Source organism: Dromiciops gliroides, chromosome 1 (genome assembly GCF_019393635.1).
Source record: "Dromiciops gliroides isolate mDroGli1 chromosome 1, mDroGli1.pri, whole genome shotgun sequence".
In the NCBI taxonomy this organism is placed as follows: Eukaryota; Metazoa; Chordata; class Mammalia; order Microbiotheria; family Microbiotheriidae; genus Dromiciops; species Dromiciops gliroides.
Genome location: NC_057861.1, coordinates 527,626,444 through 527,646,024, shown reverse-complemented (window position 1 = coordinate 527,646,024; position 19,581 = coordinate 527,626,444). Strand labels below are relative to the sequence as shown.

General features: G+C 43.6%; 1 protein-coding gene across 1 annotated transcript in view; it reads left to right on the top strand.

The window, feature by feature from the left end:
- The window catches only part of FSCN1 (fascin actin-bundling protein 1), a 47,001-nt gene extending 43,176 nt beyond the window's left edge, over positions 1–3,825 (top strand). Inside the window, 1 exon segment of the mRNA XM_043976643.1 lies at positions 640–3,825. Within this exon segment, the coding sequence (XP_043832578.1) occupies positions 640–842 (203 nt within the window). The 3' untranslated portion in view covers positions 843–3,825.
- Positions 3,826–19,581: the final 15,756 nt, after the last annotated feature.

Genomic DNA, 19,581 nt, shown 5'->3' with positions numbered 1-19,581 from the left:
AAATGCAGCCTCAGACACCTTACTAGCTGTATGACCCTGGATAAGTCACATCATCCTGTTTGCCTCAGTTTTCTCATCTGCAAAATGAGCTGGAGAAGGAAATGGAAACCTCTCTGGTTATCTTTGCCAAGAAGACCTCAAATGAGATCAGAGTCGGATACAACGGAACAACAGTAACTTAAATTAATGAAATTATTTAATAACATTTAATAATGAAAAATGATATTTGCAAAATACTTGGCACAGTGCTTGGCACACTCTAGGCCTTATGAAATGCATGTTCTCTTCTCTAAGGAAGGTGTCAGTTGAGCTTGAACTATAAGGAAAGGTGAAAAGGGAATGCATTCTATTTATTTATTTTGGTGGGCAATGGGGGTTAAGTGACTTGCCCAGGGTCACACAGCTAGTAAGTGTCAAGTGTCTGAGGTCGGATTTGAACTCAGGTACTCCTGAATCCAGGGCCAGTGCTTTATCCACTGCGCCACCTAGCTGCCCCAGGAATGCATTCTAGTTGAGAAAGACAGCTTATGACTGGCAGGCAGAATGTCCGAGAGGGGCCCAGGAACATGTGGCTAGAAAGGTAGGTCGGACTCCAGGTGGTTTGGTGATGGGTTCTCAGTTCTCCTTCTCCCTCTACAGACTCTACTGGGAAGTACTGGATGGTAGGAAACGAGTCGTCCGTCACCAGCAGCAGCAATACTCCCGTGGACTTCTTTTTCGAGTTCTGCGACTATAACAAAGTAGCCATCAAAACCAATGGCCGGTATCTGAAGGGTGACCATGCTGGGGTCCTCAAGGCCTCCACAGAGGCCATTGACCCTTCCACACTCTGGGAGTACTAAATGCACTTTAGCGTTGGGTTTTCCCACCTCCCCTCCCAAAGTCCACCCTCCCCAACCCACTTCCCAGATCCCACCCTGATGATAGTTTTCATTTCTGCCCTTTTCCTTTCGTCTATCTTGCTTCCCTCTGCTCCTTACCCTGCCCCACCTCTATCTGTGGAAGGATTTCAGGATGGCTTGCTATATTCCTACCTTTTTTTTTTTTTAATCTCTCTTGACTGCTCTGTTTTCAGGGGTTTGTTTCGTGTTAATGGTGTGGGGGTGTGGGAAGAAGCCTTTTGCCTTTCAAACTGGAAAACCCAGAGAAAATGGTGCATCATCTCATGCCTTTGTCGTTTGCTTGCTTTGGAAAGTTCTCCTCGCCTGCCATTTTGAGGGCGGGGCAGGAAGTGTCATCAGCCCAATTCCATTCAAGCAAACACAAGGAGGAATTTTCAGAATCATCTCCACCCTCTCTTCTGTGCCATAGTATGGTGCTGGCACCTTTTTTTCCCCCCTTAATTCTGACCTCTGGTGACTCTGTGCTGCTGTTGAACCTTACTGCCTGTCTGCTTTGACCTTTGGCAAATGGTGCTACGAGTAGGCCTTTAGGGCTAGTGGGACCAGCATTATCTTTAACCATGGGTTAGGTTGGAAGAAGCACTGAATTCTAGGAGCAGGCATGAGGAAACCAACCTCCTAAGAGGAAGAGCATGAGTGAACCTTCCTGGACTTGTGCTAGCTTCCTCAGCCCCTGGAGGAATCACTGGGATGCTGGCTTGACTACTAAACTTGAGAGGTCAAGACAGAGTGGGACCAGGGGCCACCTCCTGGCCTGGCCCGCTTATTTGTATACAGGTGGTACAACTAGAAGTTTGCTCATAGCCTTTTAGGCCCAAGGAAACATCCTGTGAGACCATGGAGGATGTGCAGTGGTATTGCTAGCATCTTCTCTGCCCTTGATTACCACCTTCCTTCCCCCTCATAAGGAAAAGATAAATAAACCAAGTGTTCTCGGAATGACTTTCCTGCCAACTTTTACCAGATGCTTCCCTGAAGCCGGGCTCCCCCAGTGACTAAGAGAGCATCCAACATTGAGCATGTGGGACCCGATTGGATTTTTCTGGGCGCTCTGGGTCCTATCCAGAGCCCTCTCTCTCCATGGGAAGGTGACATCTACCTCTGTGGTGGCACTAGACCTCCCCCCACCCCCCGGGTGCCTTCCAATTTTTCAGCCAGGTAATCAATCTCCCCACTCCACCCCTCCATACTCCCAACACTTTAGGAGAAGGAAAACTATTGCCTTCAAGCATGGCTGGGCAGGGATAGGACACCCCAGCTTAGGGGTTGCTAAGCTTTAAACTTGGGGCTAGAAGCCTAGCCGTAGCCGTACATTCACTTTTCTGCTGGCTGATACCCAAATCCTTGGAGCTGCTACAGATGCTTTAGAAGTAGTGGGCTGGATAGCCTTTGGTTGGAAAGAGCCAAGCTGACTCGTTTTGTGTTCTTTAGTTCACTTCTCTCATTTTCCAGGAATAATGGTTGGAATTGCAAAAAGAAGGTAAAATGTCCACTTGTAGATCTAAAATCTTGCTTGGCAAACTTTGCACAGTGGTGGTGGTTTGGTCTTTTTTTTTTTTTTGTCTTTTTTTTGTGTGTGTTGCTTCCCCCCCACCCCCTTTCCCTTTATATCATCTACTGGAAACTTCTAACCTTACTGCACATATTTTGTTTTAACTGCTAGATGCCCGTTCCCAGTTGTGGCTATTCCGCTGCCCTGTGGCTGGAATGCTCTTTGGGATTCACTCAGCCCTTATTCTCCCAGGTCCCCCTCCGCCTTTCCCAGGGGTTCTCCCTTCTGCAACGATGGCATGAAAATATCATATGTTACTGGACGCAGAGAAATGACCAAAACAGTATTTTTTTTATATCTATTTATATAAGCTCTCCGTGGCACTATCAGATGTTGTCTGTAATTGGTCTGCATTAGAATATAACAATGTGAACGTCTATAAGAGGTGATGCTGAACCTTTGGGGTCTATGCAGTCGCTGAGGAGGGGCTCATCCTTTATGGGGGGTGCTTCTCAAAAAGCATTGCTTCTCCATGTCTGCCAATTCCCTGCCCGCTTGCTCTCTGTGCCTCCCTCTCCCCTCTTGGCTGCCTCCCTCCACCAGCTAGATTGGAATGTGAACTCCCCCTACATCCCCTTTCCAAGCTAAAAGTAGTTGGAACCCCCATCCTGCTTACCACTGGGGGACTTCTTTCTTTTGATGCCCCCCACCTTTTCTGATGGGCTTGACTGACTCCAGTGGGACCCCCTCCTCACCTGTTTCATCTTCAGACCTTGCCCAGCTCTCAAGAATGGGGGGATTGCTTTCCTGACCCTTTCTGCTTGAGGGTCAGGAGGAGATGTGCTAAGAGAGAACTGCTACCTATGATTGGGAGGAAGAAGAAGAGCACTCCCTTAGAAGCCTTATACCCGTGTTGCTGTTCCGGAGGTCGCCTCCTCCCCTCTGAGTCGGTGCTAAATGTCTGTAACTGGAATCTGAAATTCTTGTGGAGAGGACTGAGTAGAACCAACTCTTCCTGGTTCTTCCTTCACCGTCGTGTGTCGTCAGCACCTTGGATCTCCAGGGGCTTTAAGATAGACAGAACTTGTGGGAGACCAAAGCCGTGTCTGAAAGAGAGAACTTAGGCAACCTGAAATCACCGTGTGCTTTCTGACCTTCCCTTGCCTTCAGCTTTGTGCACCCCACCCTGGCCCCCATCCATTCCCAAACAGCCATCTATCCCCTGGTTGCCTCCTTGCTGGCTTCTCCCTGTGAAAGTAGGTTGAGAATCCTTTTTTTTTTCTATCTCTTGTATCAGGTGTCGTGGCTCCAAAAGCAGCCCATTCGGGTGGTAAATGTTCAGTTTTTAATTTTCTTTCCAAGTGCCATTTGTATAACTTAAATCTCAAATAGCTTCAACTGGAAAATAAAAAAAAAAATTTAAAAGAACAACAACAAAAAATGTCTGTGGTACTCCGTGTATGTTTGGGAAATGAGATGGGAGAAGACTGGGCCATCCACAAATGATCCAAGATTGTGAAAGGGTGGGGGAAAGGGCATAGAAACCCAAGACATCTGTTCTATGGACCAGAATCCTTTGTGTGTTGATTAAACTCAACAAGCACTTATTAAGCTCTTACTATGTGGGAGACACAGGGGATGCAGAAAGAAAATAGGCCCTGCCCCAAAGGGGCTTATGCTCACTGTGGTGGCGGGGGTGGGGGGTGGGGGGGTGGACAGTTACACACATAAATGTATGCATGTATACACACACAAATAATAGAAATTAAGATGGGTGGGGGGCAGAAAGAATAACTGGGCAGAAAAGTACTTTTGTTAGCAGATGACAGACGCTTAATCTGAGCCTGGTGGATCATTAGAGATTTCTAGAAAAGATTGGTGGGGAGGGGTTGGGGAGGACATTCTAAATTTGGGGAGGACTTGCTTATGTAAATGCCAGAGGGAGAGAATGTCTTATTGATGGGAAATCAGCTCTTTTCTCACCTGGGAACTAAGGAAGTGTATTGAAAAGACCAGCTTCCTATTGAATTAGAGACCTTTATTCCCTTTGCAGAGAGAAGTAAGCAAGCAGAACCAGGAAAACAATTTATATAATAATATGGCAAAAGCAAACAACTTTGAAAGACATTAGATTAACAAAATGACCAACCACGATTCCAGATGACCAGTGATGAAGCAGGCCTTCCACTTCTTGACACAGGTGATAGGTGCAAATTACATATATATGTATATATATATATGTATATATATATATGTATATATATATACACACATAGATATCTATATATGTAATTCTATATCAGAATTTTATGTGAAATGTATGTGTATATATGTGAGTATGAGTATATATACATGTTTATGTATGCATAATTTTCTATTATAAAATTTTATAATATAAATGTGTATATATATGTATGTATGTGTATATGTGTGTGTGTGTGCGCGCACGCACGCGTGCACACACACACACACACAGAGTTTTTGGACTTGGCCAGTGAAGAAATTTGTTTTGCCTGACCCCATATTTATTACCAGCATTTGATGCTTAAAACAACTGGAAGAGGTAGGTGATGTTATATAGGATCCTCATTTTACAGATGAGGAAGCTTGGACAAACAGAAGTTACTTGTCCAGGGTGACAGCTAGTAAGTGTCTGAGGCCAGATTTGAACTCAGGCCTACTTGACTCCAAACCCAGCGTTCTATCCACTGAGCCACCTACCTAACTTCCACAATGGAATATTGCACATAATATCTTACTTGGTGGATGTTCTAGTTAGTTTTGCCAAATTGTTTTTCCCTCCTTTATTCTTTGTTATAAGATATATTGGGGAATTGTAGGTGGTAGAAAAACAAGAAGTATAAAAAACTACATTTTTAGAAAAGATTTCTTGGAGGTAGGAATTGAACTCAGTAGGATTTAGGTAATGGGCAACTAGGTGGCGAAGTGGATAGAGCACTGGCCCCGAAGTCAGGAAGACCTGGGTTCAAATCCAGGCTTTAGATACAAACTAGTCATGTGACCCTGGGGGCAGGGGGTGGTGGTGCTGTTCAGTACTTGACATCTTTCACTCTCAGCTTCCTCCTCTGTGAAAGAGGGATAATAATATCTACCTGCCAGAGTTGGTGTAAGGATTAAATGAGGTAACGTGTAATTCTTAATGCAGTATCTAAATGCCATTATTATTGTTGTTATCACCATCATTTTTATCATAGGCAAAAACAGGCACCCGAGAGGCTGAGCATTTTTCAGATTGTTCCCCCCTCCCTTGCCCCTCCACCACCACCCCATCACTACCCTCTGGTCCATTTTCCTCCCAAGTTCCCACCCCTGGAACGGCCATATAGCATCTCTGAGAGTCAGACTTATCTTGGTTGCCATAGTGACGGCAAATGCGAAGGGACCAGTGTGGGGAAAATGCCAAGCATCCCCTCTGAAAGCCCATATCACCGACATGGAGGAGACTGGCTAATTAGGAGGCCAGGAAAGCAGGATCAGCCTGTGAACCCCTCTCTTATCTGACGATTCAAAGACAAGGGTCCTTTAAGAAGGGCGATGAGGGGGGGACTAATGAGTTACAGGGAAAATGTGAAGAGAGAGGCCTTTGCACAGAAATCTACCACCCCCCAACAGCATCTTCCACCTCCTTACAAGCTACAGTGTGGGAGCAGAGAGCCCAGAGAAAGCCTGTGGGCATGAGGACAGCTGCTTCCCAGCTTGGCACAGTGCCTGGCATATAGTAGGCGCTTAATAAATGTTGATTGATTGCTTCCCACACACCCCTCCGTGTAGAAGGGTAGGCGGTACTAGGGAGTGAGCAGAGCTTGTCCCGGGCCTCATCCAACTTCCCTTGCAGAATCTCCTGCTCCGTGTGCCCGCCCCCCACTCAGGCAGCCAGCACCTGAGTCATGATTAGCCCACGTTTCTCTAGAGCTTTCACACGGTCGGTAAGCAGCATGTGTCAGGCACCATGCTAAGGGTTCAAAGAGGGCAAAAACAACCCTTTCCTTCAAAGAACCCCTGTTCTAATGGGAGAGACAGCATGCAAACAACCATGTGCAAATTAGATCTATGCAGAGAAGATGGAAGGTAAATCTCCCAGGGAAGGCCCCCCTGGTGGTGGGGTGACTGTGCAGGGTGGGGGTGAGAGAGTGAGATGGAACAAGGAAACGCCTCCTGGCATTTGAGCTGAGTCTTACAGGATGTTGGGGAAGCTGAGAGCAGGAAGTAAAGGGGCAGATCATTTCAGGCTGGGGGAAGACCTTTGAAAAGGGGGAAGAGGGGACAGCTAGGTGGTGCAGTGGATAAAGCACTGGTCCTGGATGCAGGAGGACCTGAGTTCAAATCTAGCCTCAGACACTTGACACTTACTAGCTGTGTGACCCTGGGCAAGTCACTTAACCCTCATTGTCCTGCAAAAAACATAAAAAAGAAAGAAAAGGGGGAAGAAGGAGATGTAATGCTGTATTTGAGGAATGTCCTGAAAGCCAGCGAAGCTGGGGTTATACAGTACATGTGTATGGTACCCATATGTGGAGGGGGAACTGTAAGAAGACCGAAAAGGTAGGAAGAGACCAGGTTGCAAAGGGTTTTCTTTTTTTTTTCTTTTTTTTTTTTTTTGCGGGGCAATGGGGGTTAAGTGACTTGCCCAGGGTCACACAGCTAGTGTTAAGTGTCTGAGGCCGAATTTGAACTCAGGTACTCCTGAATCCAGGGCCGGTGCTTTATCCACTGCTCCACCTAGCTGCCCCTGCAAAGGATTTTAAATGGCAAACAGAATATTTTCTGTTTGATCCCCAAGACGATAGGGAGCCAGTGAAGTTTATTGAGGGGAGGTGGGGAGGGAGAAGGGGAGGACATGGTTACAAAGGACCATGCTTATCATAAATCCGCAGGAGAGTAACCAAAGTGGGGCAACAAGTCTGGAAGACCTGGGTTCAAACTCTCCCCCCCACCCAATCCCATACTGTCTATGTGACCCTTTCAAAGGCACCACCTCTCAGCAAGCATTGTCCCCAAACTTAGTATTATTGGTGGGATTATCTTGGTATAGGACTTTCCTCTCTAGATCACAGGTCCAGTAGAAACAAATCAAATTTCACCATAACTCTGGGAGTTGTGGGTGTGGTTAACCTTATTTTACAGATGAGGAAACTGAGGCTCAAAGTAATATTGAATGACTTGCCAGGGGTCACATTGTGTTGCCCACTAGTTGACCAAGGCCTATATGTACCGGTTCCTATCATCTCCTCATTCCCTCATCCACTATAGAATCAAACTTGAAGGTTCTGGGAGTTAACGGTAAAGACTAAATTTACACAGAGGTGCTAATGACCAATAATTACTTAATGTGTTACCCTTCAAAGGGATATTTGCATTTTTAAAAAGACATAGCTGGAGGGAAGAGATTTTCAAAGGTAAAATTTCTGGCACCAGCTTTGAGCCCAGGATCTTCCTTCCCCTTTTTTTATGTCATGGACTCCCCTGGCGGTTTGGGGGGGAAGCCTGTGGACCCCTTTCCAGAATACTGTTGTTGTCACTGATTTGAATTCATAATTTATTTTTTTTTTTTGCGGGGCAAGTGGGGTTAAGTGACTTGCCCAGGGTCACACAGCTAGTAAGTCTTAAGTGTCTGAGGCCGGATTTGAACTCAGGTCCTCCTGAATTCAGGGCCGGTGCTCTATCCTCTGCGCCACCTAACTGCCCCTTGAATTCATAATTGAAGAAAATGCTGAATTTCAGGTAGAGGTTAGTGAAAATAAAGATGTCAATTTTGTTCCCTATCCAAATTTATGGACCCCACTTTTGGTGAGAATAAGTTTTAATATCTTAAAAGTAGGAATAAGTTTGTCAACAGCATAACTGACTCCATTTTGTAAGCCTCCTTTTTGTAATCAAATCGTTTTGAATAAATTGTTTTTCTAGAAGTTGCTTTTCAAGAATGAAAAGCACCGGTGTTGTAGGATAGAGTAAACAATGTGTGCGTATTATTAAACAATTGATAAACACATGGAACCTCTGATAGGGCAGACCACCCATGCAAAAGTATTAGAAACAACTTTATCAGTAACTTTGAAGAAAACCACTAATCGAATTATAGGGTAAACAATGTGGAAACACCCATTTTGTTGTTGTTAAGTAATTTTTGAGTTGTATCTCTCTTGGCAGTTGTTGTTCAGTCGTTTTCAGTTGTGTCCAACTCTTTGTGATCCCTTTTAGGAGTTTTCTTGGCAAAGATACTGGAGTGGTTTAGCATTTCCTTCTCCAGCTCATTTTATAGATAAGGAAAATGAGGCAGACAGGGTGAAGTGACTTGCCCGGAGTCACAGAGCTAGTAAGTGTCTGAGGCTGGATTTGAACACAGGAAAATGAGTCTTCCTGATTTCAGGCCCAGCTCTCTATTCACTGCACCACCTCACTGACCCCAGAAACACCTATAGCTAAAAGCATTAAAATATCTACTCAAGGCCCCAGACAAGTCTGCCTACTCCTAGGACAAAACTAGGGTTGGCTTCTGCATTCCCCAAACTTAAGACTCAAGCAGACACATGCATGACCTATATCTGATTGTTTACCACCTCAGAAAGGGGGTGAGGGGAGGAAAAAGAGGGAAGAAGGGATAGAATTTGGAACTCAAAACTTTAAATAAAAATTTTTATTATTTTTTTAAAAAGACTTGAGCAGACCAACTTGGTTTCAGGGCAATGCTGATTGATGGAGACTTGCTAGTGTGTAATTTAAGATTCTAAATGTGTATTCTAATCTGTTCCCCCAGTTTTGGGGGAAACTGACTAAAATCACTGATAAAACGAGTTTAGGTTTTTAAAGGTTTATTGGAAAATAGAAAGAAAAAGATTGAGAACAGAATTCCAACAGCCTGGCATTCTTATCTTTCCTCAAAATTCCTGTGAAGTCCTCTGCCACCACCACCACCATCAAGTCAGGAACCCAAAAGAGCGAGAGCTCTCCGCGCAGGCCCTCCTTCCTGTCTCCTCCCAGAAAAATAGGAGGCTCCTCAAGTTGATTGGCTGGTAGCCTTGATAGACAGCACCCATGAGCAAAACGTCATTTCCTGACGCCAAGGAAAAGCCACATGGCCTTGCCCTCTGAGGCATTTTCCTCATGGAGGAGCTTTCCCACAGCAAGTCTCCAGTAGGTGGCATCATTCCAATCTTTATACCAGACAACTAACTTAAAGGGAGATATACACCTTCCAGCTTCGCAGTGGTAAGAAAGAATCCTTTAGTAACCTCTAAAACATCAGAGTAGTGATTTCATGCATATTACGTGCATGTTTTGATTAATAGAATTTGATTGCATGCATTAAGAAGTCTAAGTTGAATTAGTGTCTCTATCTAATAGTTAGTCTAAGCGATGGTAAACTGGTTATATGCATGCACTAAGCTAAGAAGCCCTGAGTTAAAGGTAGATTTGTGGAGAGATTTTTAAAAATAGTATTTCATTTTCCCCCAATTACATGTAAAAACAATTTTTAACATTCGGGGCTTTTAAAAAAAGTTTTGAGTTCCAAATCCTATCCCTTTCTCATCACCCCTTCCATAGACAGTAAGAAATCTGACATGTGCAATCATGTAAAACATTTCCATATTAGTCATTTTGTGGAAGAAAACTTGGGAAGGAAGGAAGGAAGGAAGGAAGGAAAGAAATTTGCTTCAGTCTGTATTCAGACTCCATGGGTTTTTTTTGTTGTTTTTTTTTTTTGCGGGGCAATGGGGGTTAAGTGACTTGCCCAGGGTCACACAGCTAGTAAGTGTCAAGTGTCTGAGGTCGGATTTGAACTCAGGTACTCCTGAATCCAGGGCCGGTGCTTTATCCACTGTACCACCTAGCCACCCCCCCAGACTCCATGGGTTCTTTCTTTGGAGGCTATAGCATTTTTTATTATTAGTCCTTTGGGATTGTCTTAGATCATTGTATTACTGAGAATAGCTAAATCATTCAAAGTCGATCATTTGGGGGCAGCTAAGTGGTGCAGTGGATGAAGCACTGGCCTTGGATTCAGGAGGACCTGAGTTCAAATCCAGACTCAGACACTTGACACTAGCTGTGTGACCCTGGGCAAGTCACTTAACCCTCATTACCCTGCAAAAAACAACAAACAAACAGAAACAAACAGAAAAACCCAAAGTCAGTCATTTGGGGGGGGGGGGGGAACCAGGCAATGAGGTTAATGAGGGTTAGCTGCCCCCAATGCAGTCGATCGTTTTAACAATGTTGCTATTACTGTGTACAATGTTCTCCTGGTTCTGCTCACTTCACTCTGGATCCATTATGACCTTTCCAGATTTTTCTGAAATAATCCTGTTCATCATTTTTAATAGCACAATAATATTCCACTACAATCATATACCATAACTTAGACTCCCCAGTTGATGGGTATGCCCTCAATTATGGAGAGAAATTTTTGAGGATGTAACCCTCTGCAATCATTCAATGTGCATTTATTCTTCATAGTCCTCGAATCATGCCACTGAACAGGTACTTACTTCTGCCTCAATGTCTGTTCCTGTTGAAGGCCAAGGTTATGTAGAGAAGGCCTTAATGACAAAGGGAGACCTGGGAGATGTACATCCCACCACAATCACCTGGCAAAACCAGCCTTAAAGCACTGAATTATCCCTTCCTTTTCCTTCCCAAAGGTCTTCATTAGGAGCAGCTAGGTGGCGCAGTGGATAAAGCGCCAGTCCTGGATTCAGGAGGACCTGAGTTCAAATTCAACCTCAGACACTTGACACATACCAGCTGTGTGACCTTGGGCAAATCACTTAACCCTCATTGCCCCGCAAAAAACCCAAAACAACAAAAACAAAACAAAAAAAGTCCTAAAGGTCTTCATTACCTTCTCATCTTTATTATTGTAAGAGCATTCCAACTGATTTTAGGATCTTAAACCTGAAGGAGATAAACATTTATCCTCAATATGTGTTGTCCCCCCCATTAGAATGTGACCTCCTTGAGAGCAGGGACTGTCTTTCTATTTGCAAAGTATTTTGCACATACTCAGTACTTAATAAATGCTTCATTCATTCATTCATTCATTCATTTATCCATCCACTTACTGTGCCAGGAATTTTGCTAGGCACCAGGGATACTAATGCAACAGTGAGATGTCCCTGCCCTCAAGGAGCTTACATTTTACTGGGAGGACATAATATGTTCATAGATAAGTAAATATAGGAGACATAAAAATAAATATAAAGTGATGGAGAAGGGAGGGAGATGTTAATGGGGGGAGAATCAGGAAAATTTTCTTGGGGGAAGAGGCATTTGAGCTGAGCTATATGCATTTATTAAGCACCTGCTGTGTGCCAAGCACTAGGGATAGAAGTACAAAGAATGAACCAATGTGATTAAAAGGCAGATGAGAACTCTGAGAGGCAAAGGTTGGGTACATTCCAGTTTAGGAGGGAAAGAGCATGTCAAGTTTGGAAAATTGTCATGGAACCATTAAGGCTGGAACATAGAATGCATAAAGGGGAATAATGTTTAATCTTGGAAAAGTAGGCTGGAGCCAGATTGTGGAGGGTCTTTGATATCAGGCTGAGGAGTCTGCATTTTATCCTAATAAACAGGAGCAATAATGAGTCACAGAAGGTTTCTGAGTAACATAGGCAGACCTGTGCCACAGAAAAAAAATCATTTTGTAGCTTTACAGTGGATAGATTTGGATAGGAGAGATAGTGGAAGCAAGGAGAACAGTTAGGAACTTGATAAGACAATTTGGTTCACCTGGCCAAAAGAACCCCGCGCCCCGCCCCCAAGCTTAAATTCCCTGAGTAATCCTGTCAAAATAAAACCAGCAATAATGGCTGAAGACCCCTTTTCCATCTGCTTCAAATTTGAGTATTAATTAGTGGACAGTTTCCCCAGTAGTCTCCCCCTCCCCCCCACCATCTCCACCCATTAGGATGAATCAGTATTTCTCTCCAGGTCTGGGTTCCTGGTTGTTTTCCCTTAATAGTTAGTTCTGTTCAACCCAGATAAGAACTTTATAAAACCCCATCTGACTTTACTGAGTTTTAGTGTCCATTTTTCACAGGGGCCCCAGTGAGTTTCCTCCTTTCACCAGAACTCAGGGGACCTGATCTGTTTCCATTCTCTCTGACTGCTTTTCTTTACTGTGACTATATCCCTTCAGTAGAGCTGGCTGGCTGATATTACCTTCCTTCTCTTGTGTGCTGCTTGTACTTACTGAACTTTGGTATTCCTCTCCTTATTATACCTATAATAGAACAAGGGCTGAACTAGGTGATAATGAGGTGATGCCGGCCTGAACCTGGTGCAAAGGCTTTAGGAATGGAGAGACAGGAACAAATCTGAGGGTTGTGCCAAAGGTGGAATCCACAAACCTAGGCAACTGAGAGAATGTAGAGATGAGGAACAAGGATGACTGTAAGGTTACAAAGAAGGGTGGTGCCTTCCACAGAAATGGGGATGGGGTTAAGGAGAAAGGGAATTCATTTTGGATATACTGGAGACACTACGTGAATACATCTAATAGGCAACTGATGATACAAGACTGGAATTCTTGGGAGAGATTAGGGCGGTTGTTCAATTGTGACTCTTCATGACCCTGTTTGGGGTTTTCTTGGCAAAGATACTGGAATGGTTTTCCATTTCCTTCTCTAGCTCATTTTACAGTTGAGGAAACTGAGGCAAAGAGGGTTAAATGACTTGCTCAGGGACACGCAGCTAGCAAGTGTCTGAGGTGGGAGTTGAATTCAGGAAGAGGAGTGCTAGGAATCCGCTGCACCAGCTGACTGTCCTGAGATTAAGGCTAAAAATATAGATTTAGGAGCCATTTGTGTAGAGGGCTTAGTCAAATCTTTGGGAGCAGATGTGATTACTGAAGGAGAGAATGTTAGGAAAGCATAGAAGAGGACCTAAAATGGTCATGGGGGACACCCCCATTTGGTGACGATGAATCAGCAAAAGAGACTGAATAGGAAAGGTCAGACAGGGAGGGAGGAAGATGGGAAAGAACAGGGTTACAAAAACTATGGAAGGAAATATGAGGTGGCAGGGGCAGGGGCTGGTCAAAAGCGGCAGAGAGGTCAAGGAATAACAAAAGGCCAATTGATTTAGTAGATAAGATTTGGGACGGACTTGGAAATGCTTGGAGATTTCAGTAGAGGTGGGGGGAAGGATCTGAAGATTGGGGGAGGGTTCCGAAGTGAGTAGGTGGTGAGGAAGGGGAGGAAGCAAGAGCAAACACTGAGGTAGATGGCTATTTTAGAGGCTTGGCAGTGAAAGGCAATCAGATATAGGATCTGACTTTGGAGTCAGAGGACCTGGGTTCAAATTCTCTCTCTGATGCTGATTTCCTATGTGATCTTTGCAAATTCTTTAACCTCTTTGGCCCCCCATTTCCTCACCTGCAAAATGAAAGTGTTGGACTAGGTAGCTTTTGGGGGCTCTTCCAGCACCAGATCAATGATCCTTAGATATTGTGTTAGATTGAAGGGATGGCAGAGTCAAATGACTGAGGAGATACCTGCATATGTTTGTAAGAGGTAAGGCAGGAGCTGGTAGAAAGGGTGATGCATTCACTTGTGTGTGAATTGCTTGTAAGTGAAGCAGAGTTGCACAGTAATCAGCCTTACTCTCTTTTCCAGAATCATCAAAATCCAGTGGCAAGACACTGCAGGTATCTCATACAGTTGTAGAAAGGGAGAGATGAAAGATGAGAGAGGGCCATTTACTAAGTGCCAGACATTGTGCTAGGTGGTCATTCCCTTCCAGAGGATAAGGGAAGGGTTAGAATGACACAAGAGGACGCTTAAAATTATTATTATTATTATTATTTGATACTTAAAATTATTTATCTTGTTTTTTGAATTGAAATTTCTTTTTCTTGATTAATAAAGTATTTTAATTTTTTTCCCGTTACATGTAAAGATAGTTCTCAACTTTTGTTTATACAAGCTTTCCAATTTCAGATTTTTCTCCCTCCCTCCCTTAGACAGCAGGTAATCTGACATAGGTCATATATATATATATATATATATATATACACACATGATAACATTAATCATATTTCTACATTAGTCACGTTATAAAAGAAAAATCAGAGCAATGATGAAAAACCTCAAAATAGAAAAACAACAGCATCCAAAACAAAAGAAACAGTATGGTTCATTCAGCATCTATACTCCACAGTTCTTTTTTTTTTTTTTTCCTGGATTTGGAGATCCTCTTCTATCATGAGTTCCCTGGAACTCTTCTGTACCATTGCATTGGTGAGAAGAATATAGTCCATCACAGTAGATCAACACTCAATGTTGATGATACTGTGTACAATGTTCTTCTGGTTCTGCTCATCTCACTCATCATCAACCCACGCAAGACCCTCCAGGTTTCTCTGAACTCTTCCTGCTCATCGTTTCTTACAGCACAATAGTATTCCATTGTATTCATATACCACAACTTGTCCAGCCATTCCCCAATTGATGGGCATCCCCTCAACTTCCATTGAATTGAAATTTCAATGAAAAACAATCCACCTTCTTTCCCGTGCTCTAATGAACAAAATACAGAACTCTTTTTTTGTGTGTGTGAGGCAATTGGGGTTAAGTGACTTGCTCAGGGTCACACAGCTAGTGTTAAGTGTCTGAGGTCGGATTTAAACTCAGGTCCTTGACTCCAGGGCCGGTGCTCTATCCACTGCACCACCTAGCTGCCCCAAAATATAGAACTCTTATAAGAAATATGCATAATTGTACAAATCAAATTCCCAAATTGGCCCTTTCCAAGCATGGTAAATACCTGACCAACACTTGTTGAATTGAATTATCTTGTATTCCATCCCCCTGCCCTTCCATCACCATTATCAAGGGTAATCTGATATTTCATTCTTTCCCCTTCCTCAGATTGCCTTTAGGCTGTATAGAGAAAACACTTTGACAAGGAGAGTCACCTGTTCCTTGAAGAATAGAGCAAAGGAGTAGAGAACGGGTAAAGATGTAGAGAGATTTTGATTTGTGGAGTATGGTAGGTGAGTAACCTGTAGATAGATTAAGGCCTTCATTTTCTGAATAAAGTAGGAGGTGAGGGCATCTGACTATAAGGCATGAAGCTGGGAAGTGCTTTTGGAGGCTTGCAGAGAGGAGGTGGTTTGGAGCAGCTGATGAGTAGAGTGGGATAGAGTCCATCAGGGAAGAATAAAAGGAGGGGTGGGGGCTGAGTTGAGATTAGAAATCATGTCTTTGCAGTGGGTCTACTTGGCCTGGCTGTCTGACTTTTTCTGGCTTCATTCAGCAGCTAAGGAATATAAGCAGAGAAAGCATATGGTGGAGATAACTCAGGGTTGAGTCTGGGCAGGGTGTGGATGGAAATAGGACCAAAGGGATTTGAGTTGAACTTGTCAACTATAGGTCAAGATTTCAAAGAGAAGGGGCAGCTAGGTGGCGCAGTGGATAAGGCACCGGCCCTGGATTCAGGAGGACCTGAGTTCAAATCTGACCTCAGACCCTTGACACTTACTAGCTGTGTGACCCTGGGCAAGTCACTTAACCCCAATTACCTCACACACACATATACACACAAAACAATTCAAAGAGAAATGTGAGGCTGGAGCGAGTGCATATGACTGAATTGAGAAAATTGGTAGATAGAGGAACTGGAAATCACAGTGAGGATAGAAAAAGGTTTAGGAGGAATAAGGCAGAGGGAAAAATGAAAAGATTGGAGATTATGATCAGAAAGGGGGATTTCAGAATCTAAGGTCATGGAGGTGGTGGTTATTTGTACAACTACCTAAACTAGGGTAGTATTTACACCTTTTAGTAAGAATGTATAAGAACATCAGTGAACTGTGAAGCCAGAAATACATTGAATTCCCCAAATATGAAGATGGGGTTGGGGGAGGTCTAGGACATCTTCAAGTCAGGGGGCTGATCTTCTTGAGAGAAGAAGGAAAATGATGACCTAGGAGGCCAGTAGGTAACAGCAAGAAAATCTGCCCAGAATGAAGTAGATGGAGTTAACCGCTGATATACCACCCTTGCAGGCACTGATTGGTTTCTGGGTCCATGCTGGTACCCTGGAAAGTTGGTCACTTTGGGGACAAAGCCCCATTTGCCCTGCCCTGGTTAGGGATCTGTTTGGCTGCAGAAGGAAGACAAACATCACACATTGGGTATACATCACTGTAGAATTCACCCTGTCCTCCATTCCGAGGTCTGAGTCCTCCTTCTTCTTGCCAAAAAGTTCTCAGCAATCAGAGTATATGATGCCCACTGACATAATTACATATATTTATTTCAGGACCTTTTTCACTATCCCTTCCCTACCTCTGACCTTGAGCATTTCTGAACCAGAAATCTTCGTAGATTTAAGCCTGGTTTACTTATTATTTTTTTAAAAATAATTTTATTCCAAATCACATGAAATAGGTATTTCTATATTCATAACTGAAGAGAATCATTCACATACATACCATAGTAAAAGAGGATTGTACACATACCTGCCGATCACTATTATTTACAGCTTGCTTATAAATTCAACCTGTAGAGGAAAGTGAGAGAGGAATGAGGAAGATCTGAGTTCAAATCCAGTCTCAGACACTAGCTGTGTGATCCTGGGCAAGTCACTTAATCTCTGTTTGCCTCAATTTCCTCATCTGTAAAATGGGTATGGGGGCAGCAAGGTGGTGCAGTGGTTAAAAGCTCCAGCCCTGAGTTCAAATCTGACTTCAGACATTTGATACTAGCTGTGTGACCCTGGGCAAATCACTTAACCCTCATTGCTCTGCCCCCCCCCCCCGCCCCCATGGGGATAATAATAGTACTCAACCTCATAGGGTTGTTGTGAGGATCAAATGATATAAGTATAAAGTGCTTGGCACAGTGAGTGCTACATAGTAAGTGTTACATAAATGTTCATTAATATTGTTATTAATTGAATTTAAATTTTTTCATATTAAATTTGTTTTTGCAGTTAGCAGTTCTTCCCATTTTCCTTCATTCCCTCATTGAGAAAGGAACAAAAGAAAAACAAAACCTTGTAACAAACATATATATGAACTGGATTCAACAAGCATTTTTTAAGTGCCTACTATGTGCCAGGTGGACATGCAAAACCAAAACCAAAATCTTAACCATGAGACCTTGCTTTCAAGGAACTCACAAGGATAGGGGAGACAATATGCAAATAACTATGAAGAAATAAGATATATACAGGAGGAATTAGAAATAATCTCATCGGAAAGCACTAGCATTAAGAGAGATCAGGAAAGGCTTCTTGTAAAAAAGAGGGATTTTTAAAATCTGGTATCTGGAAGTCAGAAACCAGAGAGTTGGAGACAGAAAATCTGGTACTTGGAGACAGAAGCCAGAGAGTTTCAGAGATAAGATTTCCCCGACCCTTCCAAGGTTCACCCTCTTCTCTGTGCCCTGGCTATCAACTCTTCAGGGAACTCAGAATTTAAACTTACGCCTCAGCCCATGACAGTTCCAGGCAGTTTATCCCCTTGAGGGCAGGCACCTCCACAGTGTTGGTCTCCACCCATCAGTACCTAGTATACAGTATGGATGAAGGCATATGTGACAAAGGATAGAAGTGGCCAGGGTGGGCCTAACTCAAATGACATCCTCCTAAGGAAGGCCTACTTGTGGCAGAAATGGAATTTTTTGCGGGTTAGAGGACCATCAAGGGCCAGGATTTCCCAAGGTTGTGCAATGCCACCAGCTGCTGTAATGCTAAACAGTCCAAGATCCTTTAAATCCATTTCTTTGGATAATTGGTGGTTTCTAAACACAGGAGATGCCCTGCCTGGCCCCAGAGACTTCCAGCAATTTCCCCCCAGCCTCCCCCTCCTACATATTTGACTATTGTCTGTTCACAAAAGGAACTTGGATTTCCTCTAGTCCTCCCCCAACTTCTGCAACCCTGAACTGTTCATTGGGTGAACTGTCTCTCTGGGGGGTGGCTGTTGCCTAGTCCTCGGAGCGGGGAGGAGAGGGGATTGTGTAGGGGGGCTGCGCGGAGGAGGGGCTTTGTCTGAATTCCTCCCAAAGGCAATTTCCTCTGGCTGGACTGACCTTTTTCCCTCCCCTTCTTTCCAATTTCTTAACAGGCCACACTTTTACCACCCCACCCCCATCCCTGAGGCAGAGGGAGAGTGACCAGGAAGAGGGGACATTGGAAGAGAAAGATGGGCCGAGAAAGAGACAGACTGAGAGAGGCAGAGAGACAGAAACAAAGAGAAGGAGATGGAGGCCAAGATAGAGAGAAGGCAGGAGGCCAGGACCTGTTTTGGAAAGCTTCTCCATGAGAGATTCTTCCCTGTAGTCAATGGGCAGAGGTGTTTGACCCTACCGCAGAAAGGCAAGGCCCCATGAGAAAGAGACACTAGGCTCTAGCAGTGGGGAGGAGGGAGTCCTGTTCTTTGACGCCTACCCGAGCAGACATAATTACATGTACATTCAGAACTTCCCTCACCAAAACCCCATAGGTCACCCCCTTTGAGGGCAAAAGCTTTCACTTTTGCCTTTGTATTTTCAATGTCTAGGACAGGGCTTGGCGCATAGTAGGCATTTCACAAATGAACATTGATTAACTCTCTTTTTCTTCCTCTGTGGGTCTTTTGCTGTCTCTGTCTCTCTTTCTTCTTTTGGACTTTTCTGGTTTGATCTCAAAAATATCTATCTGCAGGGATGTGGAAGGTTTCAGCCTAGCCTGGGAGGGAGCAGGAAGAAAGGGTGGGCTCAGTTTTATACTCACCTAATAATAGGAAGGAGGGCAGCATAGTCCCTTGCCTCATTTTCCCCATTTTTACTCCTCTAGTTTCAGAGATTTAAGATTGTTTCACAAGATGTCCATTATCACCTCTATTATTTAATATTGTACTAGAAATATTAGCTTTAGCAATAAGAGAAGAAAAAGGAATTAAAGAAATTAGAATAGGCAAGGAGGAAACAAAACTATCACTCTTTGCAGATAATATAATTGTATACTTAGGGAATCAACTAAAAAACTACTTGAAACAATTAGCAGAATATAAGACTCTTTCAAGGGGGATTGGGAGGCCTGGTTCCAGAAATACTAATGAAGTGAGGCCTGATTTATTTTTTTATTGTTTTTAAATTTTAAAAATGTTATTCTAAACTTAACCACCAAATAAAACAGGCATTTCCATATACTTAGTAAAATGGAAAAAGAGTAAAT